The sequence below is a fragment of the Anguilla anguilla genome, chromosome 17 (genome assembly GCF_013347855.1).
Source record: "Anguilla anguilla isolate fAngAng1 chromosome 17, fAngAng1.pri, whole genome shotgun sequence".
Classification (NCBI taxonomy): domain Eukaryota; kingdom Metazoa; phylum Chordata; class Actinopteri; order Anguilliformes; family Anguillidae; genus Anguilla; species Anguilla anguilla.
The window spans coordinates 14,798,437-14,822,371 of NC_049217.1; the positions used below are offsets into that span (position 1 = coordinate 14,798,437).

The 23,935-nt window shown below is 45.2% G+C and overlaps 1 protein-coding gene across 1 annotated transcript; it reads left to right on the forward strand.

Moving 5' to 3' along the window:
- The first annotated feature begins 4,778 nt into the window (after window positions 1-4,778).
- LOC118216079 (G protein-activated inward rectifier potassium channel 1-like) lies at window positions 4,779-23,494 on the forward strand. The gene is made up of 3 exons (XM_035397098.1): window positions 4,779-5,444; window positions 17,606-17,822; window positions 21,386-23,494. Exons 1-3 carry the CDS (start codon window positions 4,779-4,781, stop codon window positions 22,006-22,008), a joined length of 1,506 nt encoding a protein of 501 aa, XP_035252989.1. The 3' UTR covers window positions 22,009-23,494.
- The last annotated feature ends 441 nt before the right edge of the window (window positions 23,495-23,935 follow it).

Here is a 23,935-nt window from a genome sequence, read left to right on the forward strand (position 1 = left end):
GTCACAAAGCCTGTCATTTTCTAGTCAAAGAGAGATAGGGTGTTCATAAGATTTTATCCAACTGTTCAATTTAGGCCTTAGTAACTGCGATACACAATAAATAAGCAATTCTTTGCACATATTCCATGCAGAGAGGGAACAATTTCAGCACTGCAGGAGAGGAAAACCCACAGAAGGAAAACCAGGGAATACTGCAGCAGCAGTTCGTATTTCCAACTAGTGTTCATTATACACATATGGATACACACACACAGCTTACGCAGGCTATGTGACGTGCAAAGTCTGTTATACAAAACAATCAGTCTTATTTAAGAGGTAAGACATAGATTCATGGGAAAACCCCTGACATCACTGAAAAGAGGAAAGATCCAGCTCAGACCTCAAGGATTCCCTGGGATTTTTGAGGTTAACAAGTTGAAGAAGAAAGAGAAAATAAATGACATTTCCCAGTCATGATGTTATTGGGTATATAAAGTGGTTCCTCTGTCTTGGGACTGTGGATAGATGGTTATCCCTTCACATGCCACTGCCCCCCCCCCCCTCCCCCTCCCCTCCCCTTCCCCATATCATCTATAATTCAGCAGCAGGGGCATTAGTAGTCACATCCCCTGCGGAAGGCTCATGTAAAATTGGATTATTAAATATTTCATCACATTGTTTATTTATTATTGGAAGCCAGGGATGAGATGATTGACTGCCCAAGGTGAGTGATTATGGCTTTGAGCAGTGTGTGTGTGTGTGTGTGTTTGCAGCACACACTGCACTGTGGGGGACAGGGGGAGGGGGCGGGTTTTGTCAGAGCCTCCTCATTGAGCGGTGCTGATGACAACCATTATAGCAGTGCTGGAAATGCAAACCAATTTCTGATTTAAACGAATATGCTCCCATGCAAACTATCCATATATATGCACTTTTCAAAATACAATGTCATAATATACAAATACAAACACACACACAAAACAGATGCATTCTAGTGCTGTGAAAAAGTGTTTTCCTCTATTATTGAATATTTGTCACACTGAATGGTTTCAGATCTTTAGACAAAATGTAATATTAGGCAAAGCGAAATGGAGTAAACACAAAACTATTAATCACCCACATCACCCATGTGAAAAAGTTATCAAGCACCCATTTCACTCATGTGCCCCCTTAGTTTCCAAATGAACCAAATTTAATTGATAATTCAGCTGATTGAACACATCCAGACTTGATTGCAGCCAGCCGTGTTGAATCTAAACCGTAATCATATTGAACCTTACCACCACTGTGAAGTAGTCACCACAAAGTTCCTACAAGCACACTATACCATGATCAAAGGAAGTTCCAGAACCGATGAGAAAAAAGTAAAAATGTATCAGTCTAGAAAGGGTTACATACTTAATGTATCACGCTGTATTTTGATGCCAGGAAATGGTTTATGTTTTAAACGGTACACTTCCTCCTTCCAGAGAGGACTGTAAAGGCTTCCCAAGAATTACTCAACGACAATAACCATTTGAAATAACAATGTTAATTATCACAACACATGATGGTGGACCAAGCAACATCCTCTATCCAACACAGTTATTTCATTTGAGGAATACACATGTGAAGTATGTTTAAGAGGCAATAGTGACGACCAACCATTAATCAAACAAATTAATTTGCAGAGAAGGAGGGATTTCAATAAAGTTCTTTTGTTGAGAGCAAATAAAAACATTATCAGGGGAGGGGGGACATTTTCTCAATATGTAACATATCCACTTTTTATTATCTATCAGGGAAGGGAAATGAGTCTAGTGATGCCTCGTAAATAGCATGTATGTGTAGATATCGCTTTGTGTTAATTTTGGGAGGTGATGGAAATGGGTGAGCTCTGGGATGTGTGCTATTAATGCCATTCATGTGTTACTGATGTTCTCAAGGCAGTGGGGATGTGTGGAAGAAATAGGGGAAACAGCTTTGGGCCTACGCTGATTGTAATTGAAAGCAATTGCACATTGGTAAATAATAGTAATAATAATAATAATAATACATTTTTAAAAAGCACAGAAATTGACTAATTTTCCCTGGAAGCCAGAACGTCATCTGAAAGAAAAAGGTCTTAGTTCTTTCACTTCTGGGCAGCTGACTGGCTCTGATGGTGCAGTCTTCATTGCCAGTCTCTAGGGGGCGCCTTTGTTTGGCGGGCATGATTTACAAGCAGTTGTGTAGCATACCTCAGCCTCTCGTCACATGGACATATGCATCTTCCAAGTAGACCAAAGATGCATTTGGCATCGAATATGTTTTTACACATATGTATATGTAATATTGGTTCGTCACGTTTTTATGGTTTAAACTTCTGTCATCTGCTAAGCAGCCTGCATGTCCACCACTTTGACTGGAGTGTATAGACATAGGTTTTAACCTTCATTTTTTATATTGCATTTTTCATTTCACATATGCTATGTATAATTAATTTTAGTGACAATAACTCTAAGGAATGAAAGCGTAAAAGTAACAGTGGTTCACTCTGAAAAGTACAGAGGTCGTAGTTATTGTCCTTATTAACCAGTAACACCACCCATCTACAGCCTTCATCTTCAAGTCATTCTTGCACACGCTAACACAGTACGGACGTTAATTTCCTTTGATGGAAGGCATAGGCCTATCCTTCCGTATAACATGGTGATCTACAGTAGCACACAATAAGGCGTCCTCTGACAAACATGAATGAATGAACAGAAAATGTGGAATGGTGAATAGTCAGTTCTGATGAGGAGCTCAGGTACGGTGTGATATTTTACCCTCATTTCTCATTCAATGCCCGAATGTACATTTCCGGAGAGGCACAATGCGGTCCAGGCGAGAATGCGCGGGTAATAACACCTTACACAGTAATTTAGAGAAGTAATTTGTTTCTCTTTGTTGGAGCTTCAAAACGCAACAATGAGTCATCGTTTCCGGAAATGGTACGCAGAATCCGAGCAGCGGACTCAACGCGGAAGAGGGCTTTCTGGAGTATCTGATTTACTAGCAATCGCCAAATAAATAAATAAAACACTCATCCAAATTGTAGGCTACGTATGTTGAATTTTATTATCACGAACCTCAACAGGGGTAACAATTAGTCCGACTCCAGCCGTCTGCTGTAAATGATTTCTATCAGCAGTATTCCAAACACAAAACATAAATGACGAGGTATCCGGCCTTTTGTTTTTATTATTAAATATCTCGTGTTGATATAAGACCGAAACAGCAATCCCGAATGAATGCATAAATAAATAAATAAATAATGCGTTAGTTTGTCTGTACATCACTTTCCGTAGGTTTTAAACCTGCTCAAATTTTCTAGTCTACAACAAAATTCCTTTGGGTTATGGTACATTAAATCCCATTCATTAGCAAAATTGTCTAACATCAGCTAGACGAACGTCTGGAGAGAAAAACAACCTAACAACAATTACAAGTAGAAGCACAGAAACCATATGTCAAATAGCATATGTCCGTATATGTATAATAGTTTTCACAAACAACTTTGTAAGCGAGAAAAACTTGGAAAACAACATCATCGGATCCATTGTACTCGGGAGGAAATTAACAGTATAAAATTAACAGTATGTGTACTGTCGCCGAAGCATCGGCAGATGGCAGTACATCTCGCATTAACGGACAAACACGTTCTCGGCTTCGTTTGTGGTCTTTCTGCTCTCTGTGATTTTCTGCACGTGTTCTACTTAAATAGCCTATTATTTGCAGTATATTGACAACACCGTACAATCATGCATTATATTAATTATAATGCATGATTAATTGTACATTGGGAGAGGATATTCATCGAACAGACCCCAAAAAACCCACTAACAGCAAGAAAAAATATCACAGCTACTAAAACTAAAAATAAAAAACTATAAATATCTGAATTATTGTACAGAATATACAAAATAGTTGATGGCAGTTTTCTTATATTATGTACACCGATTAATACAAATAAAATATCTCGAGCTTTTTTCGATAGACCTATTTTTATTGTTCCACCCCAGCTTGGCGTGCTTATTGTCTATCACTTCGTAGGCTATCAGTCATTCGGCTGAAAAAATACTGAGATACTTTTCCACATTTCGCATAAAGCTTTCCAAATACCGATTTCCAAAAGACATGTAGCGCTCATATTTCTCTATATGTTAACTGACTTCGTCCTCCACATACTCCCCATAACTGTGAGAAGACAAGTCAATATGTTTCAGCTCCACTCCACCCCCTCTAGCGCGCGCATGCACGCACACACACACACACACATGCACGCGCTTCAAACACCTCAACCCCCTCCCCAAATCAAGGACAACAGTCATAGATTGAAACAGTATTTATCGTGGAGTATTCCACAGACCCGTGCGCTGTCTTCGTTGACATGCAACGAAAAGCGCCCTGCAACTAACATGCAACTCGCACGAAAGGTAAACTTAGAGTGAGAGGCAGAGGGGAGAGGAGACGGGACACCACTGATGCTTAAGGATGCATCGTTTTTTGCATTTTATTTACAAGACCAATTAACTGGAATTAATTACTTCACAAGACAGAAAGCGGCAGTAATATAAAATACTTGAATTTTTGTTCGTGTAGCCAACGCAATCAGGTTTTAATGTATGCGTTTTATCTGTTAGTTAGTTGTTTTTACGCATTGGAAACTATTTGTCGCAAATGAACACAGACGCGACCAATGGGTACCACCAGTAGCTAAGTGAATTATCTCCACGTAGAAGGAACAGGTTGGTTCTCCGACCGGAACGTCGCCAGCCTCCGTTGTCGCTCAAGTTATGTCTGCGCTACGGAGAAAATTTGGAGAGGACTACCAGGTCGTGAACACCAACAGGGGCAGCACTTACACTGCGCCCGTAAAGAAGAAGCGCCAGAGGTTTGTGGAGAAGAACGGCCGCTGCAATGTTCAGCACGGGAACCTTGGCGGGGAGACAAGCAGGTACATCTCGGACCTCTTTACCACATTGGTGGATCTTAAGTGGCGATGGAACCTGCTTATTTTCATTTTGACTTACACAATCGCCTGGCTGGTTATGGCATCCATGTGGTGGATCATCGCCTACATCAGGGGAGACCTAAACCATGGCCACGACCAGTCTTACACCCCATGTGTTGCCAACGTCTACAACTTTCCTTCGGCGTTCTTGTTTTTCATTGAGACGGAGGCTACCATCGGCTATGGTTACCGATACATCACGGAAAAGTGTCCCGAAGGAATCATTCTGTTTCTGTTCCAGTCGCTTCTGGGCTCCATCGTAGACGCCTTCCTCATTGGCTGTATGTTTATCAAGATGTCCCAGCCAAAGAAGCGCGCGGAGACGCTGATGTTCAGCCAAGATGCCGTTATCTCGCAGAGAGACGGTAAACTCTGCCTGATGTTCAGAGTGGGTAACCTGAGAAACAGCCACATGGTGTCCGCACAGATCAGATGCAAACTCATAAAGGTAAGTTAATATTGTGCCCTTAGCTCGTGTATACAGAGCGACGCTCTACTAATCATCAATACTGTATGTAATTTACGAAGAGGAAATTTCATATTGTATCATTAAGGTGAACAACGAATGAACGAATGTCAAAGGAGAATTTTAATTAAGTTCATCACTAACAACAATCAGCATTTATAAGCAGTGCTATTTATTTATTCTTAAGTTTTGTTCACACATTTACTCCCTTCCTAGTCAACTAATGCAATACATTTGTATATTATATACAATGTACTACACGTATATATTCAGGTGACACACAATTTGTTAAACAGTATAGTGTCTTGGGGAAATAAAATGCATTTTATAACATTTTGATATGGAGACTAATGCACTTTTTATTGCACATGAAGGCAAAAGTGATCACCACAACCTCATGTCCTCAAAAACTTCAAATTAGTTAATATTCTGATACGCTTCCTTCAAAAAGCAGATGCTGAAAACTCATACAGATTAATTTCCTTACCAAAAACTGCACGTGGCCCCTCGTTCTTAAGAATAGGTACCGCGCGGCAATGTTTTTAAATGAAACTCATTTATTAAAGTTGTGAAAAAACCGGTAGTGTGAGCGATTGGTTTGAACAGCACTGATGCCAGAAAATTGGGAAGAGAAGCCAAGCTGGGTTGATGGTGACTCAGTGTGAACTAAGAAGTCAGGCACGCATATTTTCTGAATTTGATGCTGAGAAATACCCTAGGCTCTGGCAGGAGAATAAATTCGTACGGCGTGTATGAAGTGTCCCAGCAGCAAGATTTATAAGCGTCATCGTGGCTGCAGTTTGTCAAACGGCCCTTACTGGTGGTGACGGTGAGATAGAGCTCGTGAATTAAATGACTTGCGCTTGGTCGAAATGGTAACACATCCCAGAGGTTAGTTCCTTATTAATTATAAAGCCTTAATAATGTATTGGTATAATTCCTAAGACAGGGGATTACATTATATGTGACAGCTTTTGTCGAGCCAGAAATGACAACCAGACGGTTTGTACTCTGTGTTTTCTCTGTCACGGTGGATTTGGCGCACCGTTCAACACAAATACCTTTCACACATTAACATTTTTTAAACCTTCACATTTAACTGTAGGACACAAACCTAAGGGAATATTTATATTTATATTAAGGAATTTAAAGGAAGCTACTACAAAATGCATGGTAAAATCACACAGATGCAGGTCAAGCTGAATAGTCAATGTAGCATACAACGATCCATACACGACTGTCACGCAGAGGTACAGTAGCTAGCCTGGAAACTATTCGAAACAGCGATAGCCTAAGGGTCGGGATTTTGTGGGGAATAACACTTTTGACAAGAAATGGTATTTATATTTGAAATACATGACTCTTTTGACTGTTTTTATTTTTCTTGACAACCAGATGATTTGATTTCTGTGTAAAACTTTAGTTAACCGTACAGCCTGCAGTGTATACTAAACGGAACTGTACAGTGAGACTGTGGAGTGTGTGGTATTCTGGCATATTTCCCTGCCTCGGTTGGGCGAATCTGTTACAAAGCCAATGACCGGGCTGTAGCTCAGCAGTGGTGTAAACCGAGGCTGGTTGGTTGAGAGCTACCGAAGGATTTACCGAGAAAAACGAACAAGAAGCGCTAATCTCGCTCGTCACTGTTGTTTGTTTTTCTGTCGCCCCTGTGCAACCACATTATTACAGAGAGCTGAACAGGCCACGAGTCAAATTAATGACACGTGAATTCCCGAGGGGCTAGGAAGAGATGAGCCTCGCTCTCTGCTAAACTAATGTCCCTTAACCATTGAGCAAGCCCCGATTGCAACTATTGCTTTACGTTAAAGAAAGACCTCATTTTGGTGTCGCTGTATGGCCTTGCTGCAGATCACCGAAGTGTTTCTGAGTCGGGGAAACCAAAGCTATTTGCTATATAGATTACCTTTCTGGTCAAAACAATACCAATAAGTGCATTCTGTATAAACTGATATTCCTTGTAGGTCTGCTGCATGAAAAAAACATATAGGCTATTAACACTTTTTTATTGACACTTTATTGCTGCTTTATTAAAACTGGGCCTAATTCAATTGACTGGCGTTTCAAAGAGGAGAGATGACGTTTTACCACCCTGGAGCCGCAAGGTCTTTTAAAAGGGAAAAGGGAACAGTGGCTGTGTTGATTAAAGGAATTTGCACACATTGATTGATTGAGCACAAATATGGCTGCAAAGAATGTGTAGATTTAAAAAATGCACTGTGTGCTCAGTTATCTCTGTTAGCTCAGTTAGCTCTTTATATCCCTTCCTCTGTCTCTCTCACCTAAAGCACGGCTCATATGTAATTTTTTCATTTAACATTTGCTTTTTCAAGATGGCCCTATATTGCCAAATTATTTTATGCTTAAAAAACAGTGTTTTAAACAAAACACAGACAATATACAAATGCTTTATAATAAGTATCAGCCGACAAAGTGTATGTACAGTAGGAGATGCAATGTATCGTTACTGTACTGCAGTACTGCATAGGTTACAGGGGTGTCGCTGTTGTGCCTTTTCTGTTATGCAGTCATTGGCATTATCTAACCTCACATTGCAAAAGTTTAAAAGACCTAGATCAAAAGAGTTGTCAATGCTCAAAAAAAAACCTGTAGCCAGAAGATATGATTTTATTGTTTTGCTGTCCAAAGCTCTGTTTTGAATTATTTATAGCACTTAAAGTGTGACCAGCTGAAGGTGATGTTCGAATTTGTATATGAGTAAAACCTAGTTAAACTAGGTTCAGATTGAGGTGACCAATTGCGTAGTGGGAGTTGACATAATTGTCTGGAATTCAGTTCAAAGATTTATCCATCGCTGTCCACATGTATGTGTGTTCTTGCTAAAATGGTAAAGGTTTTCAAACTGTGCCAAGTTTGAACCCAGCAGTTTAGTGAGCAATTACCATTTTGACTGAAGCAAGCCCAACATTGCTGTGTCCAGTTTGCGGTCTGTTAACATGCAACTGAGTTGACACAGTATGTCATTTTCAGCCTACCCCACCCTCTAAAGAATCGAGCCACCAGCATGGAGCTCACAACTGTTAGACTGACATAAGAAAGCTCAGTAGTCACGGGCGTAATTCCTGCCTTGTTTAATTTAATTACCCGCTCCATGTTCGCGTCAGCTTAGCATCACCTCGCTCGACAGCCATTTAATCTGTGCCAGAGCCATTTGAGAGAAAGAAAGCCCAAACAGGCAATGAAATGGCAGCTATTATTACCTCCAGCTTTACAGGAGGCAGATGGCGATGTGGCTGGACGAATGGACATGTGGACGACGGAGCCTTACTTTATTAGCCTTCTCTCCTTTGGGAAGTTTGGATCACAGGCTTTCACTTAAGTCTGTGAATCTATCCATGTCGTGAGGTAAACAGAAGGCCACATTTACGGCCGGCACCGCACACAGAAAATGTTAAGCGAATCAATGGTGAATGAGTTAGTTGTACTCCGATGGAGTGCATTTGATCTCTCATTGTCTCTAACAGATTTAAATGAACTCAGAACATTTCATTGGTTGGCTATTACACATAGCTAACCAATAAAATGTTCCAGTGCATGCACTCTTTGGAATCATATTCAGAATGGCATTGAGAAGGAACTTACTTTGAAGGACATCTACATAATTGTGGCGCTTCAAATCCAATAGACATTCGGTGGCATACCAAAGAGGTATTTGTCCAAAATTAATAAGCTCAGTAAAATCGAGTTACCAGACAGATTTGTTTGCTTACACTACTGGCGCCTACAGTATGTCTGCAGGATTCAGGTTGAAGTGTGGGAGAGCACACAGCAGAAGGCATTGGTTCCCATCAGCGAGCAGTAAAACCTTCCCTTCCACACTGTTAAGCAGTGTCACTCCTACAAACTTCTGAGTGGAACCCAGAGGTGATGCAGTCTATCTTTCATGAAAGCCCTAAGTTCCTGGGTGCCACTATCCAAATATTGTCCACACAAAATTTCATAAAGACAGAATTTTCCCCCAGTTCTGTTCATAGGAGGAAAGGGTTTCTCCTGCAAATAGAAGGAACCAAGGGGGAAGAGCCAGGGGGGAGGAGTCAGGGGTGGGGCCATTTACGGGTAGGGTGATTGATTTCCATTGCCGTTCAGGTAGACTGGGAAATGCAATTATACAGAGAGGCTGCAGCACGCTGGGGGATAGCCTTGCAGTCATTGATCTGATCAGAGATCTCACAGCTGGAGTAAGCACTGAGGTTTTAACCCTTGCGTGTCCGTAAGACTGCTACTGAGCTGTGCACACACTACAGGGGAGGGCACGCCCATCCAGGTCATGTGACTTGGCTGGGTCAGCTCTAACACAGAATCCCTGGTGTTAAGGCGGTATTCAACACAGATATGGTGGCACCATCATCCTAAGGGTTAAGGCCCAGGACCCAACTACCCTCCCCCCGCCCCCAACCCCCATGCCCTAGAAAGTGCCCTCGGAGCAGCGACGGGTCAGCGGTCGCCCCCCCAGCCGCCGTTAAACCCCTCCCCCCGACCGACCGCCGGCTATCCGTCCGCAGCAGAGCCGGCGAGGCATGAGGCTGTGGGGTGGGCGGCCGGCGTGCCGCGTCGCCGCTGTTTAACTCGGTCACGTGACCGGCGGCAGCCCAAAGGACGTCACCGCGAGCCAGAGGACACGTGAAGCGGTACACGGGAACAGCCAGAAACCGCAGAGCCCGGAGCGGGAAAACCGGAAGAAGAAAACATTACTCACAAGGAGAAGAAGTGAGCGGGAGGATTCGCGATGTTTCATAACCCGCCGAAATGACATCCGCGTTCAGTTCCTCTCATTTCTCTTTGGCCTCAAATCGGGACGAAGACACGCAATGACTGCGCCTCTCAGCAATTTCCCTGTCTCTCCCTCCTTTTACTTACGGCTGCTCGCTAAACTGTTTTGTCGAGGTCGCCGTGCATTATATGTGAAAAGAAAAAACGAAAAAGGTCAGTTTTCCGTTAAACAAAACTGACTTCAGATTTCAGGTCATGAACCGCGCTGTGACTGAGGCCACTGGAACTTCAGAATTCAGCCTGCGCTCTCTGCTCTGCCACTGATGCAATTAGACTTTTCGTTAATTACTTCTTTCAAAACAAAACCTAAAAACGTGTCATTTACTACGTGAGTATGATTAAGGGGGGCTTTTAGTACGGCAGCGTGGGATATAAATCGTTTGAAAGGCGGCCTCCCCGCATGCGAACAGAGCCGTTTGCTTCAGGAATTCGGGTTTCCATGGTATCGTTGTGAGTGCCACACGACAAATAGCTACGGGGTGCTTCTGGGGATAGTGCAGTGGCTTTAAAGAACAGGGCTATGCTCTCACCTAGCTTACGTAAGCCTTACGCGCTTCCCTGTCCTGAGAGCTGAGAAGATGAGCAAGGGCAATTTCCTGAAGTGCACTTTGTCGAGACATCTCCCGGAATCAGGGGGGGGAAAAATGTACTTAATAAATACAGAATGGCTCGGTAATTTTCCAAAATAGGTTACTTTTATTACGGGAAACTTGCAGTGCTCCGCAACAGTAGCGGCTACGGTGGAAGAAGAGACGGACTGAAACGATGGGAAGGAGAGGCAGAGATCACGAGCGCAGCATACTAATCAAGCCAGGCCTTCTGTGCCCATAGAAACCGTTTATTTCCGTCTTATTTCCCTTTAACACGGATTCCTCCAGCCAGACTCAATCATACATGCTATTGTGAGAGTACTTTTTTTCCATACGTGCGCCTTGAGCTACGGGAGGTGAGCTTTCATCAGCACATCTTTCATGTTCGGCTCCCGACCTCTTTTCCTTTCGACGTCCGGTCCTTCGGTTCTGACACGCGCCGCGCAAGCCTTCACGCTCCGCACCCAGTGCCAGGGGACTCTACCGCCATCTGCTGGATCACTGACAGATCACTCCAGTATCGTGCATAATTAATTTCATCCATTTACTTTGTCCTCTTGCCACCAGTCAAAATAAGAGACGGTAAGAGCATGTGTATTGATTGACACTTGCCCCCCTGTATGAGGTGGTCCTTACTTCAGGGCTGGCGGAGCTTCCTAAAATGCCCTGTCCAATCAGAGCACGTTGTTCTGGCCAATGAACACCGCAGTCGGAAAACTGTCATTTGCCTTTGACCTTTGGGCGATCTTGGTGACCTTTCTGTTACCGTTTCCCCCCTTTTCCAAATATGGCAGGAGGGCAGTTCGCTCATTGGCTCTGCTGCTTTTCATAAGGAGGGGGGGTAGGGGATGTGGGGGCAGGGGGTAGCAGGAGCTGCTGCCTGTCCCAGAAATCTGTGAAAAACAGTCCAGGCAGGCCAGCAGCAGTCGGCTGTCAGGCCAGCTACACTTCCCACACACACACGAGGGAGGCGGCCGTGGGCAAAGATCACGCTGAGAGCCTCCCGCTAACGAAGGGCCGGGTGCTAATTATGGTGGTTCAGCGGTGCTGTTAGAACTGCTATTAGGTCACAATCTGGGATTGCACTTTGATTTGGTTAACAGGCCACCTGGGGTCATCAGATGGACATTTGGAGGACTGGAAAAACTTACACGTTACTCACACACAGATACACAAACATATACACACGTCGCTTACACAGATAAACGCACATATACACACACATACACAGACAGATACACACACACAGACAAATACGCATACCCTGTATCCCACTTTTGTGTACTATAGAAACATTTTACCATACATACAAGCATGTTATATATTTCTGGAATTATGTACTGAGTAAATATATCTTTTTGGTCTTGCAGGTTTTCCCACTGAAATTACCATGTGAAAAAATAACCAAGAATCAGTAACTCCACTGATCGATTGTGATGAGAAATCTATTGTGATTAGATTTTTGACAAGGGCAAAACTTTTCTCTTACTCAAAAAGAGAAACTGCATTGATAGAAATGTAGGGATGCACCACAAACAAACGCATGCCTACACACCCACAAGTACAATCGCGCCACTTCAATTTTTCACGGGTCCAAACAAATCCAGATCCACTCATCCACTCATCAGTCCGTAGCGAGGAGAAACCACACGCTGGAGGAATTCTGAATGGTGGTTTGCGCACAGGGGAAGATTTAGAAGAGAAGAGAACGCACTCTCAGCCGGTCAGGGTAACGGAAAGGAAGGCTTTGCGTGCCGACATCGGTGACATCCTCGTTTCTCCCTTTTAATCTTAAATGGAACAGACGGGGGTGAAACGCGGAGCGCCGTGGCCCAGGGCTGACGTGATAACCGGCACGTGGGCGTCATGAGCAGTCACTGCACAGCGTTCGCCCGGGAAAAGAAAAAACCAAAACAAACTCAGCTTATGAAAATGAGCAACGTTTCACGTGCGCGCTGTCTTCGTGCTAACAATGACAGCCGTACTAACAATGACAGCTGTGCTAATGCCCCTTCCCGCCATATAGCCTGTGTTTCACAGATGCTCAATACGTTTATGTGACAGCGTAGCGCCTGAGGGAGAGTTAGCGGAAGGGGAGGCGCGTGCGGTTTCGCGGAGGCCGCGTTTCGCGGACACCGCGAATCCGCGGCGAGATCGGCGGTCGTTCCTCCGCGCTTGGCAGTGGAGTCGGGAGCGGGGGCGGAGGCCGCCGTCCCGCGGCGCGGCTCTCATCCGGAGGCCCGGGGAGAGGAGCGCGCTGATCCCTGGAAGAAGGGAAGAGTGTAAAGGAAGAATGCCAAGCGTAGTAATCCGCTATCCGCTTCCTGATGAGTGGGGGGGGGGGGGGGGGGGGGGGTTAGGTAGCCTGGGGGGGGAGGGGGGGGGGGGGCAGACACGGTGTGGGTTGCGGCAGTTCCGGGAAACGTTCCCAATCCGATGAGCTAAGCGGCTGAAATCCGCGTTCGCTCGAAATGTTTGCGAAGCGACACTTGGGAGTAATCTTGGCTCCAGTCGATCCCCAGATTAATTGGTCGCAATTGTCTCGCCGCTTAATGATGTCACCCCTATAGCCCAGGATCATATTCTTCACAAAACAGCGCTTGTGTCAAAGGAGCCAATTAAAGTGGAAGAGCACCTGAAGAGAAAGCACTTCACTGGGGGTGGAGTCTAACCCACCTGCTCTCAAGGGGCACGAGTGATTGGTTGATGACCTGTCTGATTACCTCCCCCTCTCAAGCCTTTCTGGTGCTCTGGCTGTAGCCTCAGAACATTTTACACCTCTCAAATTAAACCTGTCTCATTTGGTCTGGTTCGCTGTCCACGTGTGAATGGTGTTTAGCTGGTGGGGGAATGAGCGGGTCACGCTTCAGGTATGTTGAGCAGATTAGAGTAGACAGGGCTTCCGCAAGCTGCTATTTTCTCTGATCTTGACTAATTTCAGCTGTTACACAACACAGGCACCCCTTGTCATGTCATAACGCGTGTGTGTGTGTTTGTGTGCGTGTGTATGAGAGAGAGTTAGGGTGAGAGAGAAAGAGAGAGATTTCAGGGTTTATGTTAAATAACAGTCTCCTGGACCACTATTTTTGTGGTTTTTGCTGTGCCTCAGTACTGGTAAAATCAATAGCAGATTGATCTGATGCTAGGATTACGCCACAGGGGTGGTGATGGGGTTTGTAGTTCATTGTCTCTCCCTTTTGCTGAGGACATCCTTTCCTGGCAAGGGGCCGATAGCATGAAAGCTCCCTTTGAAGATCTAAAGGTTACATATGTATCTGTATTGTATGAGCTTTCTCTCTCTCTCTGTTGAAGAGTATTTTATGGACAGGACAGTAGCACAAAGGACAATAGCAATGCGAATGAATGATGTTCAATATACCGACATCATTTTCTCTCCCTTTTCTCTGACTCTCAGCATGTTGTGCGCAATGACTACAGAAGGAGCATAGCTCCCTTACAACAAAGGCAAGATGGCAATACAGACCATCACCCTCTGTGATTTCAAAGCCTGAAAGCATGAAGCAGACCTCAGTAAACCCAAAAAAAAAAAAACACCCACAGGACTCGAACGACAGCGGCCAGCTAATTTGTGGGTTTTCTCCACTCTTTTTTTACATTTTTTTAAAATGTTTGCGTTTCCGTGATACCCCACTGTTAACGGTTAATTGCCCTGGTTGTAATTGGCTTCATTTTAATTGGCTGTGTTCCAGCAGTGATGTGGAGCGCGGGTTCATCTTCTCCCCCTCTCCGCCTCGTAGGGCATCTGAACTGCCCCGTGTCTGGGGGGACCTCCTCGGGCACGCGCCCCCTCGGTGAAGGCCTTCTGACCCCCAGCCCCTATCCCCCCCCCCCCCCCCCCCCGCCACACCCTCCGTGGATCTGTCCAAACGAGGCTTCCCCCACCAGCCTGAACCCAGAGAGTAGAGCTCTGGCCATAGCCTGAAGGCAGGTCTGGTCTAAAGAGGACACAGTGTACTGAGCTTTAAAATTTACACAGCATACTGTTTAGCAGTCTGATGTTTCGGCATCCTTTTTTATAGGCCAAGGCCAATAACAGAACAATTATTTTATCATTTCAGGCAGCCTGTTAACTAAAATGTCAAGGGGGCTCTTGTACGCACACCCCCTTTTTAAAAGGCCGTTTAGTCATTTTCCTTTGGGCAGTCTGAAACATTTTCCTTCTGGAAGTCTGAAAACATCAGAGCGGTTTGTTTGTCTCATGAAGACAGTTCTCCCCCTCTGAAGGCCATTCTTTGGAGCGATGAACAACAGGCAGTGCGGGGGTACAATTCTGTATGAGATAGCTGTTGTACCAGCAAAGATTAATTAAAAATATGTAAATTTTCTGAATCCATTCATTTAATCCACTCATTTTTGACAAGTACAGGCATATCTAAGAGCTGACCGTGTACTTACTGGGTACAGTGAACTTACGTTGTTGGAAGCAACAAACTCTGCAGGAGGTAGGACCCGTAGATCGCCTGCCTAGGTTAGGGTATCAGCAGATTTAAAATTGCCCCAATCACATTTGCTTTGATGTTTCCGGAGGGGAGGACAGGCTGCATTCTTAGAAACAATATAATATTGTATCCAATTAGCTGTTTCTCTCTCTAAGGCCATAATCTAAACAATAGATATCTGACAGAGCCCATTACAGACAGAATCCATTAAAGACTGCAGGTGTGCAGAGCTTCTTTGCAGTGCTAGTCATTACACTGTGGGCTGTGTTTGACGGTAAGGTCCCTATATTGTTTGCATGTACACTTTGTGTATGTGTGTGCTTGTGTGGGAGTGTGTGTATGTGTATGTGTGCATTTGCATGGGTTTGTGTGTCTGTGTGTGTCTATTCTACTCCTTTCCCTTTTCTTAGTTTTTGAAATCTGCTTTCTATACAAAGTAAAATATCACAGACTCAAAAAGAGTCTTAAGTGATAGACGACTGAGAAAGGAGAGCTCCTTTTCACTTGAAAGACCATGAGTACACCAATGCTTGACGCCGATTATCCAGCCAATCACGTTTACACGCTCGTTGATCCTGTGTTGGCTGGTGCTCAGCAGTATATACATCCACCTAAGGTTGGCCCATTATGGTGCTACACATCAAGCTCGCTAAGGGTCTTGCTAACCCCCGGGCCTTCCCGAGGACCTTGAGGGTATTGTGCCCCATTGAGGCTGGTGCAGACGCATAGCTTAGCCAGCGTAGCTTACCGCTGCTCGGTTCCCTCTCCTGCTTGTCTTTCCGTGACTCATTCCACTCAGAACGTTCTGGGGCGGTAGCGCCATCTGGGACAGCGCCGGGGGTTCGGCGGGAGTGGGAGGGGCTAGCAGGGAGCCAATGGCAGATCGTCCTCACAGCTTGCCTGAATCAGGGAGGAGGAAGTGACACAATGACCCGGTCATAGGGTCATCAAAATCCCTCTCAGGCGAAATTAGCATAGAGCTCCACAGAGGGAGCTTACACCAGCTCTCTCCTGTTTTATTGTGATGTTTAAGGCAAGCGAGTGAAAGTACTTTATTCCTCTCAGTCATCCAGTGAATGAACATGACTTCTGTACAGCGAGCTAACAGATGTTCTCATAAAACCAGAACCAGTTTTTGCAGTTTGGGATTTTACTCCTTGATAAAACAATTTTCAAACATGCCATTGTTTAATTTGCCATTCGTAACATTTGTTCTTTCTGAAACATTTCTTTCTGCATGTTACTTCCTGGAGTTTAGAGACTTTTTCTATTCGGCTAGGGCTGTAGAATGAGTTGTGCTTGCTTTAGCACTTCTTTAAAACTGGTTATGACGGGCTTAACGGCAAAGGGTGTGAATCTGTTTCAAGTGACTGCAGTGTGAAGAGAATATAAATGACTTACTAGAATGGGAACACATTAATTCATCAGTTAATCAGTTTAACAAGTCATAAATATAGCAGGCTGTGTATTTCAGTCAGAACGGGTCTCCTGTGTGTGTTTCAGTTTGAAGGGCCTGTGTGTTTCTCAGTTTGAATCAGGCTATGTGTATTTCAGTTTGAATCAGGCTATGTGTATTTCAGTTTGAATCAGGTCGTGTGTTTTTCAGTTAGAATCAGGCTGCCTGTATTTCAGTTTGAATCAGGCTGGCTGTGTTTCAATTTGAATCAGGCTGCCTGTATTTCAGTTTGAATCAGGCTGGCTGTTTTTCAGTTTGAATCAGGTTGCCTGTATTTCAGTTTGAATCAGGCTGGCTGTGTTTCAGTTTGAATCAGGTTGCCTGTATTTCAGTTTGAATCAGGCTGCCTGTATTTCAGTTTGAATCAGGCTGCCTGCATTTCAGTTTGAATCAGGTTGCCTGTATTTCAGTTTGAATCAGGCTGCCTGTATTTCAGTTAGAATCAGGCTGCCTGTAATACAGTTTGAATCAGGCTGCGTGTATTTCAGTTTGAATCAGGCTACCTGTATTTCAGTTTGAATCAGGCTGCCTGTATTTCAGTTTGAATCAGGCTATGTGTATTTCAGTTTGAATCAGGCCGCGTGTCTTTCAGTTAGAATCAGGCTGCCTGTGTTTCAGTTTGAATCAGGCTGGCTGTGTTTCAGTTTGAATCAGGTTGCCTGTGTTTCAGTTTGAATCAGGCTGGCTGTGTTTCAGTTTGAATCAGGTTGCCTGTATTTCAGTTTGAATCAGGCTGCCTGTATTTCAGTTTGAATCAGGCTGCCTGCATTTCAGTTTGAATCAGGTTGCCTGTATTTCAGTCTGCCATTGTCTCTGTGTTCGTTTCAGTCCCGACAGACTCCGGAGGGGGAGTTCCTGCCCCTGGATCAGTGCGAGCTGGACGTGGGCTTCGGGACGGGGGCTGACCAGCTGTTCCTGGTTTCCCCCCTCACCATCTGCCACGAGATCAATCCCAAGAGCCCGTTCTTCGACCTGTCGCAGCGCTCGCTCATGAGCGAGCAGTTCGAGATCGTGGTGATCCTGGAGGGCATCGTGGAGACCACAGGTGAGGTCCGAAATACCTCCCCCACCCTTTCCTCTCATTCGCTTATTTGCTCTTTTTTTATTCTTTCATCCTCCTGAAAACCTGTCCACTGACTAATGAGATAAGAAAATCAGATACATCTAAGATCCCCATATTAGAACAGAAGTTAACATTCCACACTTCCCTAGCCTGATCAACTGGGAAAGGAAGTTTCCTTTCTTGTGCAATTATTTATCATTTTTATAACGGAAGTGCATTTTATTCCATACGTTATGAATGGGCTTGTGTGTTTGTTTGATGAATAACCGTGAATGAAGGTATCTCAGAAGGTTTATTCCATTATCTCCACAAAAACACATTTTCAATGTACAGTAATGCCACACATACATAGCACAGTCTAGAAGTCATTCATTAAAGCTGGCATAGGCTTGCCATTAAAAGTATTGGTATCAAAATTAGGCCAAGTTACAACAAACAAGATTAGCTACCTTAGCTCACAGATATTAAACAAGCTCTATTCCAAAGCGATCCAGTCCAATGTTTCCTCAATTATTTAATGTAACTCCCTCCACCCCAAACACGCTCGCACCCGAGAGAGAGGCCTCCACACATCTTCAGCAGGTGGAAGTGTTTAAACAGGAACAATGTAAGGTTTCCTTTTGATGAAGGTTGAATGGCGAACCACAATGTGCTCAGAGGGGTTGCGTTTTCTGCTGAGACAAAATGGCGAGCTCATATGCGTGGGCAGACAAGGTCTGTATTGTGGGGTCCTAAGCGCTTATTGATGGGCAGGGCCCATGCCGCTGACAGAAAGGTCAAAGGAAATCATTTGACAAAGAGAGCCGTAATGAACAGGATGAAGACAGATGGATATCGCGATCAAACCAGAGTCGACCCGGTTGCAGTTTTCCGGTTGACTTGAAGCCACCATTCTTAAGCCAACGCAAGGGGCTGTTTTCTGTGCGGAGATGTAGGAACAGAAAAACAGGCCCAATATGAAGCAGAGACATTTGCAGTTTCAATGATAAGTTAGCTTTGCAAACAACATTGAGACGTCAAAACAGGCTGCATTATTATTCGCGATCGTAACACGTCCGATAAATGAAATGAGTGTTGGCGATTTAATGCAACAGTGGCTGCTGCTCATAATGCTTCAATAAGTTGTAAATTCTACACTTTTGTAAATTCCATTTATTTTCTCATAAATAAATTTGAGCACATTTGAATTTCCCTGCATGTTCATCTACAGTGAAATTCTCGCCTTTTTTTTACTGTCAGATGTGGTTAACAGTCATGCACGTAGGTTTGTGGGGGGGGGAGGGTTGCAATACTATCAGTTGCTAGGCTAGCTAGTATGCTTCTGAGACTTGACATTTGACTGTGTGACACTAGGTGCTCCATCAGTGTGCCCCCCCTAAAGTGAAATGAAACCTATACCTTTGTGGACAGCCCTTGTATAAAAAAAGGCTTGGGACAGCTGAGAGCCTTTCAGCCAGGACAGTTCAACTGAAGTAGTAGCTGCTTTTTAAAAACTACAGCTTAAAAAACTACCACACCGAGCTTGGAGAAAAACAGTTTTAAATAAACTATACATTTATTTAAATAAACTGTACATTTTACTCTGACTGAATGTATTACATCCCTTGAATCTTGAATTAACGCTAAACCTGTTACTGCATTGCATCACATTGGGAAGTCGGCATGGTAACCCACATCTCATTGGGTGCCTGTGATGTCACCCAAGCAGCATGGTCCCTGTGCTGACTTCATGCACTGCTTGTGGCATGCGTGTTGATCCTCCCAGGCCGATGGGATGGGCCTACAAGTGCAACTGCACATTCCAACAGCACAGAACCTGAGCACACCTTTTAAAAAAGATTGTGATTCAATTGATATTTTCTTCTTCACAAACTCAGTTTGGCAAGTTCTGCTGTCACTGAAATTAGCTCCCTTTGAAGAACTTTGAAGAAGAAAAAGTGTGAGGCTTTCCTCTACTTTAAGTCAAAGTTTAGGACAAATGGGTCATTGAATGCCAGCCAAACACTCACAGTTAGAGGTGCGAGTGTTTGAACCCTGAGTGGATGGTAAGAAACCGAATGGATGTCAAGGAGAAAGAGAGAGGTGTGAGAGTTCTCAGAATAAACCTAGGGGTGAAACTGCAGTTTGCCAAAAGCGACACTTGTCAGGTTGTCTGCTGGACCCTCAGAAGTGCTGAAAGTTGTCACCAGGATGATTCATTAGCTGGGAAGCTGTGGCACTAAAATAAGATAAGAAGACACTTTATTGAACCCCGTGGGGTAATTTGTCCTCTGCATTTGACCCATACTAGTTACTTAGGAGCCGTTGGCCAGCCACAGTGCAGTGCCCAGGGGTCAACTCCAGTTCTGAGGCCAGTGCCTTGGTCAAGGGCAATGGCAGGAGTATGCCTGACCTGACACGCACGTTTTCCAGCATGGGAGGAAACTGGAGTTCCTGGAGTATGCCAACATGGGGAGGACATGCAAACTCCACACAGACAGGATTCAGTCAGAGTCAAAGGGGATTCAGCTAGAGAGAGGAACATCAGTCAGAGAGTCAGAGAGGATTCAGTCAGAGAGGAATATCAGTCAGAGAGTCAGAGAGGATTCAGTCAGAGAGGAATATCAGTCAGAGAGTCAGAGAGGATTCAGTCAGATAGTTCCAGAACATCTCAATTTTCGACTGAAGTTATGGTGGAATACAAGTTGCGTAGGTTGCCTATTTTATTTCTGACCTATGAAATACTAAGTTTTCTGTTTTTTTTGTGGTATTCCTAGGCACTAAAACTGAGTTAAACTGTATATGTTGACAGAGCCGTGTAGGCGCCTGATGTGTGGAGAATAAGAACGTCTGTCTTCAGTAAAGACGCCGCGCAGTAGGAGAACAATGGCGAGGAGGCTCTGAAACAGTTACTGACTTCAAGGGCAGAAATCAGGCGGAGAGCTCAGCCTTTGAATTAGTTCAGCTCGTGGAAAAGAAAACAAAGGTGGAAAAGAAAACAAAGGGAACAGCACCCTGGGAAAGGACTTTCAGTTTATTCACTGACGCTGAATGCTTGAATAACGTCCAGTGTGTCATAAAACCAACACACGCACACAAGCAGGCACGCACATCCTCTCTAATGCTCACTGTCAGCCCCTCTGTAATTCAGTAACTTGGTTGAAATGAAACCTTCATACTCGTGGCCATCAATGGCATATGACCGGGCACCACTGATTACAACGTGACATCATTTTTCTTGCTCTGTACTCCAACGCATTGGATTTGAAACGATACACTGAATATTAAAGTGGTTAAACTGCAGACTGTCAGCTCTGCGTTGAGGGTATATTTAGATCCATATCGGGTGATCCGAGTAGGAATTACAGCCCTTTTTATACATAGTCCCCCCAAACAGGAACTGATGGTACTCTGATGTATCAGGGTAGCACAAGGTAGTACTGCTCTCTCCCTCTTCTCTGCCACAATCAGAGCAGCCGTCCCATTAAGGTGAAATTCTCTCACTTTCACACTCTCTGACATTCACTCATTCACTCATGCACTCTCTCTCTCTCTCTCTCTCTCAGGTATGACGTGCCAGGCTCGGACGTCCTACACGGAGGACGAGGTGCTGTGGGGGCACCGCTTCCTGCCGGTCATGTCCCTGGAGGAGGGCTTCTTCCGGGTGGACTACTCGCAGTTCCACAGCACCTTCGAGGTGCCCACCCCGCCCCACAGCGTGAAGGAGCAGGAGGAGAAGGGCTCGCTGCCCTCGCCCGTGGCCACGCCCACGCTGTGCTCCGGGCGCGAGCGCGTCTTCTCGGCGGACTGCGCCGAGGCGGCGGCGGCGGGGGGTGAGGAGCGGGCGGGGCAGCGGGCGCTCCCCAGCAAGCTGCAGCGCATGAGCTCCTCGGGGAGGGACGAGCTCCAGCGGAGGGCGCTCACGCTCAGCTCGCAGCCCACCGAGAGGGCCTCCAGCACGGGGGACCTGCCGCTCCGCCTCCAGCGCATCGGCTCCGCCCCCGGCCACGGCGAGCCCGACGAGCGGCCCGGCCTGCGGGCGCTCAAGGTGGGCTCTGAGCCCGTCATCCAGTCCGCCGTCTGCCTCAGCCCCGGCTCCGCCCCCGGCCCTATCCCCGCCCCCCCTGCGGGAGGCCGGCTCGAGGGGAGCCTGCCGGCCAAACTGCGCAGGATGAACGCCGACCGCTGACGCTGTGTGGGGGGGAGGGGTCTGCCGGCTGTGGACCCCAGGTGGGCGTGGCCAGGGCAGGGGGGTGGGGCCAGAAGGGTCGGTTGACCAGAGCGGACTATATACAAATAAAGGACAATAAAATAAAGGAACCTTATACAAATAAAGGACAATGAAATAAAAGGAGAAAGACAATCTGAATGAAATGTAATCACGGTTAAGGGTGGAGGACTTAAAACATGTTGAACTGGGACTTCTGTGATCTGTGTAGTTCTCTTTACCTTTGACTGCTTAAAGGAAGCACTGCACTGGAGTCCACATTCATATCCACACTGGTACCCCTGTGATTCCACCCCTTCCCCCCCACAATCACCCCTCCCCCCGCACTGTGTGCATGCATTAAGCGCAATCTGGCCTTATCAAATTCTCATCTCATTAAATGACCAAACTATATTTGAACATAATAAACGGCACATTGAGAACTTTACATGGCTTTAATTTCAACTTATTTTAGGGTAAATCACTTTCAGCCTTTTTTTATTGAAGCAGGATTTGTAATAACATGCGTGTCCTTTTCTTCTGACACTTAAGCCTGTGGTTTCCACAGTTGTGCGTGTCACTCTAATCTGATTGGACACGGTGATCTGCATTTCAGCTGTAGCCCCTCCCACTTCCTGTGCCCTTAGTCGTTAGACAGCATCACAAGTTATTTTCTGGCACTGGCTACACCTTTCCCATGCGGCGTTTGCGTGTGTGGAAAAAGGGCGGGTTCGCTCGCCGTTTCCACGCGGTACTTTTGCTCGTTACGACGGAAGGAGAGCGATCCTGAAGCTCCTGCTTTCGCCGTTCCTTTTTCGGAGAGAGTCAACAGTGAAAACATCAGGGCAAGCGATGCCGACAGTGTGCAGGGGTTTCCAGGCTAACCCCCGGGGGGAAAAAAAACACATTCATTTTGCTCGCGTGAGTCACGAATAATACGTAAGCGAGGATGCGCTAGCAAGCACTACCAGGAATGAACCAAAACAAAAGCTTCCTGGCTATGGCATTCCACATAGGATAGACGCACCTACTTCTGTCGTGCTAGCCCGGACCCCGCGCTGACACACTCTCTCGGAGTCGCTGGGGGCTCGGAAACGTAGCTTTCAGCCTGGGTCCGCTCGCTATGGAAACGCCTCCGGTGCCGCCGACCCACAGCTCAAGTGGGTCAGTAGAAAAATTGCTGTATTCATCCCTTCCGGAAGTTTCCAAACGTCTCCTTCCATTTGTCCGCAGATTGCTCGAAGACATTCAAGATGCGCTCGTGCTTCTCTCAAACGACAATCAAAGCCTGGTCTCTCTTTTTTTACGCGTACATTATTTCAAACTGTATTTCAGTTGGACATTGTAATATACGTTTGTGTGTGGGGGTGGGTGGGGTGTTGACTACAAACTCAAAGTAAAAATATTTTAAGTAATGATTGACTCACATCAGGAAAATAAATAAAAACAAAGGCAATTTTGAAAAACGCATTGCTGTTTGTGGTCGGTAATTATTTGGTCAGTGATAATCTGCGACGCATGATAGATGCTAAATGACAGCTTTTTACATCAATGGTGAAGCAAGCCCAGAACTGACCTGTGTTCATTATATGTTCTGCACCATAATCGACCTCCTCAGTATTAGCACTTTACAAGTACTGGGGGAAAAAACCCAATTCTGCCATTTGCATCTGATCTGATGGTAGAAATTATGCACTTATTTTCAGTAATGAGCGCTGGGCTTCTGCTGCAAAGAGTTATGTTCGGGCATAACTGCTTGGTGTTTCGCTGAGATACGGATCCATTTTCTGTGCTCTTTCTTTTTAAATAAAATACAAGGGCATAAGGTCTGCCAGCTGCTTTCTGTAAACATTCATAAAACGATGAAGATAATAATAATAACCCATGAAGGGAAAGCATATTCATGTTT

Bases quoted from the DNA above. Each gene is read 5' to 3' on its own strand.
- LOC118216079 (XM_035397098.1), top strand. From the start codon at position 4,779: ATGTCTGCGCTACGGAGAAAATTTGGAGAGGACTACCAGGTCGTGAAC. The intron at 5,445-17,605 runs GTAAGTTAATAT...TGTTCGTTTCAG, and splicing joins TCAGATGCAAACTCATAAAG to TCCCGACAGACTCCGGAGGG. The intron at 17,823-21,385 runs GTGAGGTCCGAA...TCTCTCTCTCAG, and splicing joins GGGCATCGTGGAGACCACAG to GTATGACGTGCCAGGCTCGG.